At 41.4% G+C, this 13,555-nt stretch overlaps 1 protein-coding gene across 5 annotated transcripts in view; it reads left to right on the top strand.

Moving 5' to 3' along the window:
- The window catches only part of GRIP2 (glutamate receptor interacting protein 2), a 626,179-nt gene that overhangs the window by 487,988 nt on the left and 124,636 nt on the right, over nucleotides 1-13,555 (top strand). For all 5 annotated transcript variants that reach the window (XM_070738325.1, XM_070738326.1, XM_070738327.1 and 2 more), the window contains exon 2: nucleotides 6,829-6,909. In XM_070738325.1, the coding sequence (XP_070594426.1) occupies nucleotides 6,829-6,909 (81 nt within the window). The remainder of the gene's footprint in view (nucleotides 1-6,828; nucleotides 6,910-13,555) is intronic.

A 13,555-nucleotide genomic window follows, 5' to 3' on the forward strand; every position in this document is an offset into this window, starting at 1 on the left:
GTATGTATGTATGTATGTATACTGCTCAGAAAAATAAAGGGAACACTCATCCTAGTTCTGAATGAATGAAATATTCTCATTGAATACTTTGTTCTGTACAAAGTTGAATGTGCACAACAGCATGTGAAATTGATGGTCAATCAGTGTTGCTTCCTAAGTGGACAGTTTGATTTCACAGAAGTTTGATTTACTTGGAGTTATATTGTGTTGTTTAAGTGTTCCCTTTATTTATTTATTTTGAGCAATGTATATTTGAGAGAGCTGGGAATTAAAAGTTCTATATTATGGTTCCACTCTTTTTCCTGTAGGCATTTTTTAAAGATGGCACTGTAATAATTCTTTTTGACTGACCTTATTGTCCTGAAATCATGCATAATCCTCTTTATATTATTCAGTATTTGTTTGAAGCTGCCTGGAAGATTGTATCAGAGTATAGAGTTAGTTGATACCATGCTAATATTCATCTGTGCTTCTCTTTTTTTCCTGTAAGCTACACATTGTACATTTCACAAGCCTCCTTGTATATTTAGGGTCAAGGTTTGGAAAGCAAGTTGAAGATGAAATTATACAAGCAGGAACTGAGGTTGGTTTCAGGAGTAGAGAACCTGACATACGGATTTAGAATGATAGAGTTTCTTGGGATTTTATTACACCTTTCCTTAATAATCAGATTACATTTAGGAATCCTTCTGGACCCAGCTTTGATGCTAGACACCACCTAAGATCTCTCAAAAAGAAGGCTTTTATCAACTCTGGACAGCAACCTAGTTGTGTCCTTCTGCAGAATATTGCTAATAGGAATAACATAGATTAGGAGGAACTGTGGAATCCATGATTACAGAGACTCAACCATCTGTTTTTCACCAATGTATGAGAATGGTATTCTTGAGATTTCTTTCAAGAAGCCCTAAGCAATCTTTGCTTCTTTGCCTTCTATATTTATTTGTTTATTTATTTGTTTATTTTTTGTTTATTTTTTATTTTTTGTTTATTTGTTTGTTTGTTTGTTTGTTTATTTGATTTCTATGCCGCCCAATCCAGAAAGACTCAGGGCGGTTTACAACAATATGAAATTACAAAAACCATAAACACAAAATTACAAAAACAATAAAAAGAAGTCAAATATAAAAACTAAACTATAAAATCTTAATTAAAAACCATAATAACTAACCCGTCAACATGCATACATAACGTTCATACAATATCGCCATGATAGTTGCTGAATTCATGGACCCCAGGCTGGCTGTTAAAGCCAGATCTCAGTGGCCTTAGTCGGCGAAGCAGTGGAAGTGATGTGCCGGTGCCTGGAGGCTGTTGGGGTCTGGATGGGTGTCAACAGACTCAAGCTCAACCCGGATAAGACAGAGTGGCTGTGGGTTTTGCCTCCCAAGGACAATTCCATCTGTCCGTCCATCACCCTGGGGGGGGGGAGTCACTAACCCCCTCAGAGAGGGTTCGCAACTTGGGCGTCCTCCTCGATCCACAGCTCACATTAGAGAAACATCTTTCAGCTGTGGCGAGGGGGGCGTTTGCCCAGGTTCGCCTGGTGCACCAGTTGCGGCCCTATTTGGACCGGGAGTCACTGCTCACAGTCACTCATGCCCTCATCACCTCGAGGCTCAACTACTGTAATGCTCTCTACATGGGGCTACCTTTGAAAAGTGTTAGGAAACTTCAGATCGTGCAGAATGCAGCTGCGAGAGCTATCATGGGCTTTCCTAAATTTGCCCATGTCACACCAACACTCCGCAGTCTGCATTGGTTGCCAATCAGTTTCCGGTCACAATTCAAAGTGTTGGTTATGACCTATAAAGCCCTTCATGGCACTGGACCAGAATATCTCCGGGACCGCCTTCTGCCGCACGAATCCCAGCGACCAGTTAGGTCCCACAGAGTTGGCCTTCTCCGTGTCCCGTCAACTAAACAATGTCGTTTGGCGGGACCCAGGGGAAGAGCCTTCTCTGTGGCAGCCCCGACCCTTTGGAACCAACTCCCCCCAGATATCAGAGTTGCCCCCACCCTCCTAGCCTTTCGTAAGCTCCTTAAAACCCACCTCTGTCGTCAGGCATGGGGGAATTGACATGTTCCTTCCCCCTAGGCTTATAAAATTTATGCATGGTACGCTAGTGTGTATGATTGGTTTTAACTTGTGGGTTTTTAAAAAAAAATTAATTTAAATATTGGATTTGTCTTACATTGTATTGCTATTGCTGTGAGCCGCCCCGAGTCTGCGGAGAGGGACGGCATACAAATCTGATTAAACTTAAACTTAAACTTACGAAAAGCAAATAGGGTGGGATCAGTACAGACCTCGGTGGGAGGAGTTGATTCCATAGAGCCGGGGCGGGAACAGAGAAGGCCCTCCCCCGTGGCCCCACCAACCTACATTGCTTGGTCAACGGGCCTTAAAGGAGGTCAACTCTGTGTGTTCTTATAGGTGTCTGGGAGGTATGTGGCAGGAGCCAGTCCCAAGGTATTTATATCAGAGGTATAGGAGATACTGCCAGATCTGCTCTACAATGAAGCTAGCATTCCAGAAACGTTGCCCAAAGTAAACTTTGGGCAAGAAGCTAAATGGTCTGAGCCAGCAATAGTAACCACATGTTCACCATTCACCATTAGCAATTCAACAACTCTCCTGGTCAACAAATTATCTGGCATTTTACTGACAGTTGAGATGGCAAAACAATTAGAAACAATTAGCATCGGCAGCAGTCTTTCAATTATTCCTTTCATCTCAAACCCAGAGGAGGATGTTACAGTGTTTGCTTTTGCTCATTATCTTACCCAAATGTTTAAGCAGTCAAGGAAGGTGCTCGTTCAAGTGTGACTTGACATTTACTTCTATTTTGTTTCCCCTGTGGTGCACGTTTGGTTCACATTTGTCTGGCCTCCTGCTTTGAGTATTGGGTTTACTTTATGAGAGATTTCCTTTTTCCTTTTCCATACCCACAAGACAATCTTATGCTCTTTGTTTGGCATTGTGCCATCATGTCATGCAACATGGTCTAGGGGGCCTCTCTAATTGCCTCCTTCCTGATTTTTAAAATGGAAGAGGAAGAGAAATCCTTCAGCTGTCTTCTCTCCCAATTGGAAATTCTAACTGGAACTCTTTCATTACATCCCAGAGGCCGGTCAAGTCCCACAGAGTTGGCTTTCTCCAGGTCCCGTCAGCCAGGCAATGTTGTCTGATGGAACTTAGGGGAAGAGCCTACTTTGTGGTGGCCCCAGCCCTATGGAATGAGCTTCTTTCAGAGATCCATACTGTCCGCACTCTCTGCCTTCTTTAAACTTAGACCTACACCTCGAGTACTGTATTCAGTTCTGGTCACCACACTTCAAAAGAGACATTGAAACTCTGGAGAAGGTGCAAAAAAGAGCAACCAAGGGATTGGAAACCAAGACTTACGAAGAGAGATTGCGTGAACTGGGCATGGATAGACTAGAGAAAAGGAGGGCCAGAGCGGACATGATAGCAGTCTACAAGTATACGAGGGGATGTCACAGAGAGGAGGGGATCACTTTATTCTTCAGGGCACCAGAGGGCCGGACGAGGAACAACGGCTGGAAGCTGACCAAGGAGAGATTCAACATGGAGATAAGGAGGAACTTCCTGACGGTCAGAGTGATCAACCAATGGAACAACCTACCAGCGGACGTTGTGAACTCCAACACTATGGACATTTTTAAGAGAAGATTGAACTGCCACTTGACTGGTGTACTATAGGGTTCCTGCTTGGGCAGGGGGTTGAACTCGATGGCCTTCATGGTCCCTTTCAACTCTAACAATAAATAAATAAATAAACTATCTCTGCCTGGGGCCATTGAAATTTTAACACCTTGCCCCACCCAATGAATGAATGTGTGAAAATTTAACAACTTTTAATTATGGGGGTTTTAATATGTAATGTTATTTATATTTCTACATGTTGTGAGCCGCCCCGGGTCCCAGGAGAAGGGCGGCATAGAAATCAAATAAAGAACTAAATAATAAATTAAATAAATTTGCATTGATACTTAGTATGGCTATTCCTAACAGTGACCAGAAATGGTCATTTATGTATGAAACTGAAATTTCTACAGCTATCTGACTGAGAATATTCTCCCCGCCAATTGCTGTTGCTGCTTTTGTTCCAAATATACCATTTTTGCCTTGTTTGTGGAAACTTATTTTCACTGGGTACCGCAAAGGCTGTACATGAGGCAGGGCGAGGGAGTTACTTTCAAACATGAGGAATCACTCCTTCTGGGTAATAAATTATAGGCATTCCATTGAACTGCACTGAGATGTATTATTACTATTGTACCCTTGGGTTGCCTTAAAATTATTTTTATTCAGTTAGTCCTGGAATTGGACTTTTCTGAAATTGATGCAGTTAGTGTGTATTGGAGAAGTGATTTGGAAGTCCTTATTACTTGGCAACGAGTTCCCTCAATGGAAAAACAGCACATCGCAAATGAAACCCATCGTTCAGTTTGGATTTTAAATGGCTATTATCTTCAAATGCTGCTTTTCTTTCCCCACCTACCTCCTTCCCATTAAGTCTCCTTCCTTCTCCTTAAATTACTTGCAGTCACAGCAAAAAGGGGAAAAAAATGATGACTTTGAAATAGGGGAAGTAACAGTGTGTGTCTGAATTCAGGTGTGATGATTTAAAGTTCTGTTGGTTCTGTTATTCCATTTCCAAAGACTATGCAGTTTTTCACAAGACTTGTAGTTTGCTTAAGACTTATGGCAATGATGTTCTTTTACCTGTGTAAAGGACTATTTCTTGGGAGGGGGGTAGTGTTATTATCAGGGGTGGGTTCTGGCTTACCTCGCTGCCAGTTCGCTTCATCATGCGCTGTGCCAGTGCGTGCGCTCTTTGTGTGCGGGTGCATGCCCATACGCAGAAGCAAAGAACAGCTGCGCATGTGCAGAAGCAAAAACCAAGATGGCGCTCCAAGAGAGACAGTTTGAAGGGTGGTGTCCAGCGGGCCGTCTCTGCCGGTTCGGTGAGCTAGGGAAAATTCCCACTATCGGAAAACTGGTCTGAACCAGTGGGAACCCACCTCTGGTTATTATCATCATTGTTCTTTTAAAAGATATTAGGATGTAGCATTTATAGTATAGTATAGCATAGCATAGCATAGCATAGTATAGTATAGTCTACGGAGAGGGGCAGCATACAAATGTAATAAATAAATAAATAGCATAGCATAGCATAGCATATAGCATAGTATTCATATTTTCCATAGCAAAATCTTTCATATGAAATTCTCCCACAGTCTTCTCACAACTTTAAATACTGTAGCTTTTATTTATATTTTGATTTATATTATATTATTATATTATATTGTATTATACTATACTATATTATATTATATTTATTATATTACATCATATCATATCATATATCATTTATGTATTTGTCAAACAATTATAGGATGGTAATTTGTACAAATAAAACATTAGATAAGTAATGATAAAAAGTAATGATAGAAGACAACAGAACAGTAGAACAGGGAGGGTAGGCACAATGGTGAGCTTATGCATTCCCCGTACACACTTCTTATAAAGGGGGAGAGGTCAATTGTAGATAGTCTACGGTTAAAGGTTTTGGGGTTAGGAGTAGAAACCACAGAGTCAGGAAGAATCAGGTAAATTATATTATATTAATAATATATTTCTGCTTCTAGCTGTGAAAGTAGGGCACATGGGATCCAGATAAAACTGTTTTCCAAGGTGAACACAGTCATCTATTTTATGGGTTTAATGGGTATTTTATTGCAGTTATTGCAAGCTGCTGGAGCCACAAGTTGTGACATATAAGTAATTGTAAACAAGTAATTTTCTAGCTCAGAATGGAAAACCGGATATTATCTGCATTTTGCTCTTTAACCTATTTTAACTCTATTGCAGTAGAGCCCACTCTGTTCAGGGTTGAATGACAAAAAGTTGGAAAAATCACCCTAACAATATTTTTTTCCAACAACAGCTCTTTGTTAAGAGGTTAATTTTATTTTGTTTAATTTCATCATATTCTGAGAGAGTGCCTGGACAAGTCCCTGCAGTTTTCTTGGTAAGGCTCTTCAGTGCCTTGCTATGGTCTCTTTTCTGGGCCAGAGAGAGTGGGGAAGAGTGAGGAGAGAGAGAGGGGGGGGAGGGAGGGAGGGAGGGAGAAAGAGAGAGAGAGAGAGAGAGAGAGAGAGAGAGAGAGAGAGAGAGAATGACTGGCCCAAGTTCACTAAGGTGCCTAAGGAGCACCTAGAACTCACTGTCTCCCAGATTCTTGTCTGATGCCTTAACTTCTACACCAAATTGGCACTCCTCATAAGGATTATATGCACTCAATATAAGAATAGAAAAGATCACATCATCATATTTACAAAGATATTAGGGATAACAAAGAGATAATTAGTGATGGGCGAACCCAACGGGGTTCGGGTTCAGCAAGTTCGGGTGAACTTTACACAAAATTCGGCCGAACCCAAACTGAACTCGAACCCGAATGGGGAATCCCTCTCACAAAGAGATTCCGGGGGCGGAGCTTTGACGTCACCGGCAGGTTGCTAAGGACGCCAAGGTGATCACTTCCTGGATTCCATGGAATCCAGGAAGTGATCACCTTGGTGTCCTTAGCAACCTGCCGGTGACGTCAAAGCTCTGAACGCCGAAGAAGACCCCGAAGTTTGAAAAAAATTCGGGTTCGTGTTTGGCATACCAAACACCACAAAATTCAGTACGGACCCGAATTGTGCGGGTTTGGTTTGCCCATCACTAGAGATAATGTTTTATTTTATCACCCATATAATTTCAGGTTTTCCCCCCCTTTATTTCTTTTGTAGATGATGGGCCTTATTCGAAAGGAAGCAAAGACTCAGGTGGATTGGATACCACATTGGTCTCAAGAAGACAAAGTATACCAGGTAATTGCATTTAATGTCTTATTTATGATCATTTCAATTTACTTTTCTAACATTGAGATGGGTAATGGGTTTTTTTGTTTTATTTCATGGCTTACTACAAGGCAAGACAGATTTTACCTCTCCCCTCCCTCTCTCTCCCTCTTTACTATAACTCTGAGATCCATCGCCCAGAACAGGAGGCAAACTGGATATTTTCAGAATTTTAATGGTTTGAGTTGTAGAATTTAAGATTTTCGGTTCTTTCATGTAGAAATCTACTTCTAGCTTCCTTTTTCTCCCCCACCAAACTCCCTTACTCCCCTCCTTCCTTCCAAAGCAGGACAACTGAAGACAAATAAACAAGAGGACAATTACAGTCAGGAATACTTACACAATATATCACACAGAGATCTGTCTTCTCTACTCTGTGATGACTCTCCTCTTAAATCCTTGTCAGATTCTGATCTACATTGTTAAACTTGAATTTGCAGAAAGGATCAGAGCCTGATAAAGAGGCAGTTTGACATAAGTACCATTTTTTTGGAGTATAAAACACATCTTTTCTCCTCCATAAAACAGGGTGGAAATGTTGTGGGTATTAAATACCGACTACAGCCATTTTTGACCTCCCAAAGCCCTGCCCCCTTGTCCCATTTTTGTGAAAAATGCGGCCATTTTTGCAAAAGACAGAGGGTTTGGGAGACCTGCAGAGTGCTTCTGGGGCCTGGGAGAAAGCAAAAACACCCCCATTTTTGCAAAAAATGGTTGAAAAGGGGCCCCTCAAACTGCCTAAGAGCCTTCCCTTCATTCATCCTTTGCCCCCCCCCCACACACACTATGAATTAAACATTATGTAAGACAGTACTTTAAGTAACGTATTGGTAATTTTAAATATTAATGTTCAAGTAAAAAAATTAATATGCTAAAGAAATCATGAATTATATATACCATTCTAAAAAATGGGAGGTTTTTTCCCCTTATATACCTGGGTAGTGAATGTAGTTGAAAAATCCAATAAGCAATGGGGCAGTGATGGTACACAGTGATATTTGCTTGAGCCTCACATGGCTGGAAAAAAAAGTATCAGAATTCTTTCTGTTTCCTAGGAATTAAAAATTCATTATTTCTGTTCAAGGCAAGCTGGAGGGCTCTTTCCATTTTAATCTCTCATCTGCATCTGATAGTAACACTAGAATTCTCAATGGAGTGCAGCACAACACCAAAATGTGCGTGGTTGGGATTTCCCGTAGGAACTAAGCAGATGAAAATGAAAGTTTCGATGCGTAATTATCTATGTAATGGTAATTACCCAGGAGCAGAAACAAGGAGTTATCTATCTCTAGCTAACCTATGCATTTAAATAAATAAATGCACCCAGGTCAACAAGTTGTGAATAGTAGTTTGCATAAAGTTTGTAGAACTGTGTGGATTCAAGGCACCTTGTAGTAGTAGAAAGTGTTCCAATTTTTGATAACGCATTGTGTATCTCTCATAAGGTTGAGAAGTAGCCTAAAACAAATGGAATAGCCCAGTTAGACTAGTTCAAGTCTAGTTTTGTTCTGATTTAGCATGATGTTCACACAAGCAGGTTCACACAAACATTTTCTGACTCTTTTACAGCAATAGAGATACTGACTGATTCTGTCGCTGCAGGGGAGAAACATCAAGCCATCATAACATAAATAATCTGATTACCCTATCCTTACTAATTTATCTAACTTCCTTTGAAAGCTATCACAAATCGGCATTAATTCAGGTAGATCTGTGAAAACATTCCCTTATATTTGTCCATAGATACCTTGACTTATGATTATCATGACTTACAACATAAATTCCAGGCTGCTTTACTGTCATAAGTCGAGGACTCCCTCTTTCTGTTCTTTCCTGCCTTTGTTCCCTTCAGTTGGAGTTTGGAGCATGATATCTCTATGGTCAAATACTTCGTTAGATGAATTTCTCTATGTTATGTTTTTCACCATATCGTGGGGTAATTACCTCCACAGTGTAATTATGAAGTACATAAAGAAATGGTATGGTTTGGTTTTATCTGTTCTGAATCTCTTTTCCGATTCATGGGATGACCTAAGGTAGTGATGGCGAACCTATGGCACGGGTGCCACAAGTGGCACATAGAACCATATCTGTTGGCACACGAGCCATTACCCTAGCTCAGCTCCAATGTGCATACATGTGCTGGCTAGCTGATTTTTGGCTTCCAGAGAGCCTCCAGGGGGATGGAGGAGGATGTTTTTACCCTCCTCTGGCTCCAGGGAAGCCTTTGGAGCCTGGGGAGGGTGAAATACGAGCCTACTGGGCCCACCAGAAGATGGGAAACAGGCTGTTTCCAGCCTCCAGGGGAGAAACTGTTTTTGCCCTCTCTAGGCACTGAATTATGGCTGTGGGCACTTACGCATTCAAAAATAGCGCGGGTGCACACTATTTTGGCACCCGAGGAAAGAAAGGTTCACTGACCTAAGGTGTGAAAGAAGGAGACTGTTTGTCTGTTTGTCATGACTTGCATGGTTTTATACATATCGGTCTTTTCGTAGCATACTTGTCTAAATGTTTCTTCTTTTCCTTTCAGCAGAGAAAAGATTTAAGCCTCTGTTTATTTTGATTTCCCTCAGCTTCATTTCCCCCCAAACTATTATATAGTTTTCAAACACTGTAGTCAACATTGCAGACATTGCCTTATATAGATGAACCATATCCTGATATAATCATATATATTTATGATTGTATCTTTGTCGGATATTTATATTTGCTATACATTTGTCTATGTCCAGCTATCTCAAATAGGCAAGCCATATTGCTTGTACAATAAGTTGCAGATCCTAGTCCAGGGATGGCGAAACTATTTTCCTCAGGTGACGATAGAGCGTGCATGCATGCTATAGCACATGCGTGAGTACCCAAACCTATAATTCAATGTCTGGGGAGGGCGAAAACAGTTTTCCCCACTCCCTGGAGGCCCTCTGGAGGCCAGAAACATCCTGTTTCCCAACTTCTGGTGCATCCAGTAGGCTCGTGTTTTGCTTTCCCCAGGCTCCAAAGGCTTCCCTGGAGCCGGGGAAAGAGTAAAAAACACCCCCTTCCCCCTGGCTCTCTGGAAGCCAAAAACACTCTCCCAGAGCCGCTGTATGAGCCAAAAATCAGCTGGCCAGCACACACATGCATATTGGAGCTGAGCTAGGGCAATGGCTTCCGTGTCAGCAGATATGGCTCTGTGTTCATCAACCTAGGCTGTATCAATAAAGGGATAGTGTCAAGATCATGTGAAGTGTTGGTACCAATTTATACTGCACTGTTAGGACCACACCTGGAATACAGTTTGGGTCATCAGGTTCCAAAAAAATAAATAAAGGCTGAAATGCTAGAAAAGGTGCAGAAAAGAGCAGGAAAGATTATTTGGAGACTGGAAGCTAAAGTATATCATAACAGTTGTGGGAATTGGGTATATCTAATCCAGTGGTACCCAAACTTTTTTTTTTACCATGCCCCACCTAAGCATCTCTAAAATTCTGATGCTACCTCCCATGATGTATAATTGTTACTATTCAAAAAGTGAACTCCTACTCATATGGAGAAAGCCTAAAAGGCCATTATCTTGCCTTAAACAAAGTTCCATTAAAAACCAAATTGCCCCCCTCCCTCTGGGGCGTGGACCCCATGTTGGGAACCACTGGTCTAGTCTAATGGGGGGGGGAGGAAAAGGAAAGACATGATAGAAATCTTCCAATATTTGAGGGGCTGTCACAGAGCAGAGGGGGTTGACCTATTTTCCAAAGCACCTGAGGGCATAATAAGAAGTAACAGATGGAAGATTATCAGAGAGAGATCCAACCTAGAATCAAAAGAAATTCCTTGTCAGTGAAAACAATTAATCAGTGGAATGAGTTGCCTCCAGAAGTTGGAAGTTTTAAAGAAGAAATTGGACAGCCATTTTTCTGGAATGTAATGGAGCCATGATGGCAAACCTAAGGCATGTGTGCTGGAAGGGGCACACAGAGCCATCTCTCCAGGCACCTGGAGTCATTTCCCATTGCTCTTCCAGGTTCTGGCATGCCGACCAGATGGTTTTCTTGGGCACCTGCATGCCAGAAGCTGGAAAAGCAGCCACCCATTGGGCATGCAAGCTCCAGGAAGATGATCTTTCTGTTTCCAGTGTGCATCAGCCACTTGGCCCCCTGGTTTCTGGCATTCATGCACAGGCAAAGACTGGCAATGGCAGTGGCCAGCCGGCACGCTGTCTCCAGCATTCCTCCTGTGCAGCCCTGCAACTTCAGAAGACCAGCAGTAGTGGCAGCTGGAGTGGGAAGGACAAGAGTAACAGGGCAGTATTTGCTGGCTGGGTGACCAGCTGTCTCGCCCAATTTATTATTTTATTTTATTTTATTTTATTTTATTTTATTTTATTTATTTATTTTATTTTATTTATTTTATTTATTTTATTTATTTTATTTATTTTATTTATTTTATTTATTTTATTTATTTTATTTATTTTATTTATTTTATTTATTTTATTTATTTTATTTATTTTATTTATTTTATTTATTTTATTTATTTTATTTATTTTATTTATTTTATTTATTTTATTTATTTTATTTATTTTATTTATTTTATTTATTTTATTTATTTTATTTATTTTATTTATTTTATTTATTTTATTTATTTTATTTATTTTATTTATTTTATTTATTTTATTTATTTTATTTATTTTATTTATTTTATTTATTTTATTTATTTTATTTATTTTATTTTATTTTATTTATTTTTTATTATTTTATTTTATTTTATTTTATTTTATTTTATTTTATTTATTAAATTTGTATACCGCCCCTCTCCGTAGATTTGGGGCGGCTCACAGCAATAGTAAACACAATGTAAAATACAAATCTAATATTTAAAATACTAAAAAAAAAACCATAATTAAAAAAACATACACACAACATACCATACATAAATTATATAGGCCTGGGGAAGATGTCTCAGTTCCCCCATGCCTGATGGCAGAGGTGGGTTTTAAGAAGTTTACGAGAGGCAAGGAGGGTGGTGGCAATCCTAATCTCTGGGGGGAGCTGGTTCCAGAGGGTCGGGGCCGTCACAGAGAAGGCTATTCCCCTGGGTCCCGCCAGCCGACATTGTTTAGTCGATGGGACACGGAGAAGGCCAACTCTGTGGGACCTAACTGGTCGCTGGGATTCGTGCGGCAGAAGGCGGTCCCGGAGATATTCTGGTCTGATGCCATGAAGGGCTTTATAGGTCATAACCAACACTTTGAATTGTGACCGGAAACTGATCAGCAACCAATGCAGACTGCGGAGTTTTGGTGAAACATGGGCAGTTTCCGAACATTTTTCAAAGGTAGCCCCATGTAGAGAGCATTACAGTAGTCGAGGCTCGAGGTGATGAGGGCATGAGTGACACCAGGCGAACCTGGGCAAACGCCCCCCTCGCCACAGCTGAAAGATGTTTCTCTAATGTAAGCTGTGGATCGAGGAGGATGCCCAAGTTGCGGACCCTCTCTGAGAGGGCCAGTAGTTTCCCCCCCCCCCCAGGGTAATGGACGGACAGATGGAATTATCCTTGGGAGGCAAAACCCACAGCCACTCTGTCTTATCAGGGTTGAGTTTGAGTCTGTTGACACCCATCCAGACCCTAACAGCCTCCAGGCACCGGCACATCACTTCCTCTGCTTCGTTTGCTGGACATGGGATGGAGATGTAGAACTGGGTGTCATCAGCGTACTGATGATACCTCACCCCATGCCCCTGGATGATCTCACCCAGCGGTTTCATGTTGATATTAAATAGCAGAGGGGAGATGACCGACCCCTGAGGCACCCCACAAGGGAGAAGCCTAGAGGTCGACCTCTGACCCCCCACTAACACCAACCGTGACCGACCGGAGAGGTAGGAGGAGAACCACTGAAGAACAGTGCCTCCCACTCCTAACCCCTCCAGCTGGCGCAGAAAGATACCATGGCCAATGGTATCGAAAGCCGCTGAGAGGTCAAGAAGCACCAGGACAGAAGATAATCCCCTGTCCCGGGCCCGCCAGAGATCATTCATCAACGCGACCAAAGCAGTTTCCGTGCTGTTCCATTGCTCCTTCCCCTAGCCAAAAAAGGTTCACCATCATTGGTATAGAGTTTTCTGCTTGAGTAAGAGGTTGGGCTAGAGGTCCTCCAAGATCCCATCCAAAACTGTTATTCTGTATTCTCATTTAGGGGTCTAGAACTTCTCAACCTCAGCAACTTTAAGATGTGTGGAGTTCAACTCCTAGAGAACTATCTAGAAAAAGATTAAGATTTAGTAGATTTGTATGCCGCCCCTCTCCGAAGACTCAGGGCGGCTCACAACAACAGCAATACAATACACAGAATACAAAAGAAGTGCAGGGTGGGGATTGCAACACAAAGGAACACATCCTGCCATATTTAGACATTTTGCCAAACTCTGGACAGCTGTTTCCAAAGCAGGGGGGAAAGTTGCTGCGTAGCCTAAATTTCTAAACTTGGCTAGAACAATGCATCTTGAATCAGGTGTTGATGATCCTCCTTTATCTAATTTGTGTGTTTTTTGGTTTAGATTGTGCAGCTGATGTGAAGCTTCTTTTTTACAATGGAAATGAAATTGGCATCGATTTGATACCCTTTAGTTGCTAT

Source organism: Erythrolamprus reginae, chromosome 2 (genome assembly GCF_031021105.1).
Source record: "Erythrolamprus reginae isolate rEryReg1 chromosome 2, rEryReg1.hap1, whole genome shotgun sequence".
Lineage (NCBI taxonomy): Eukaryota > Metazoa > Chordata > Lepidosauria > Squamata > Dipsadidae > Erythrolamprus > Erythrolamprus reginae.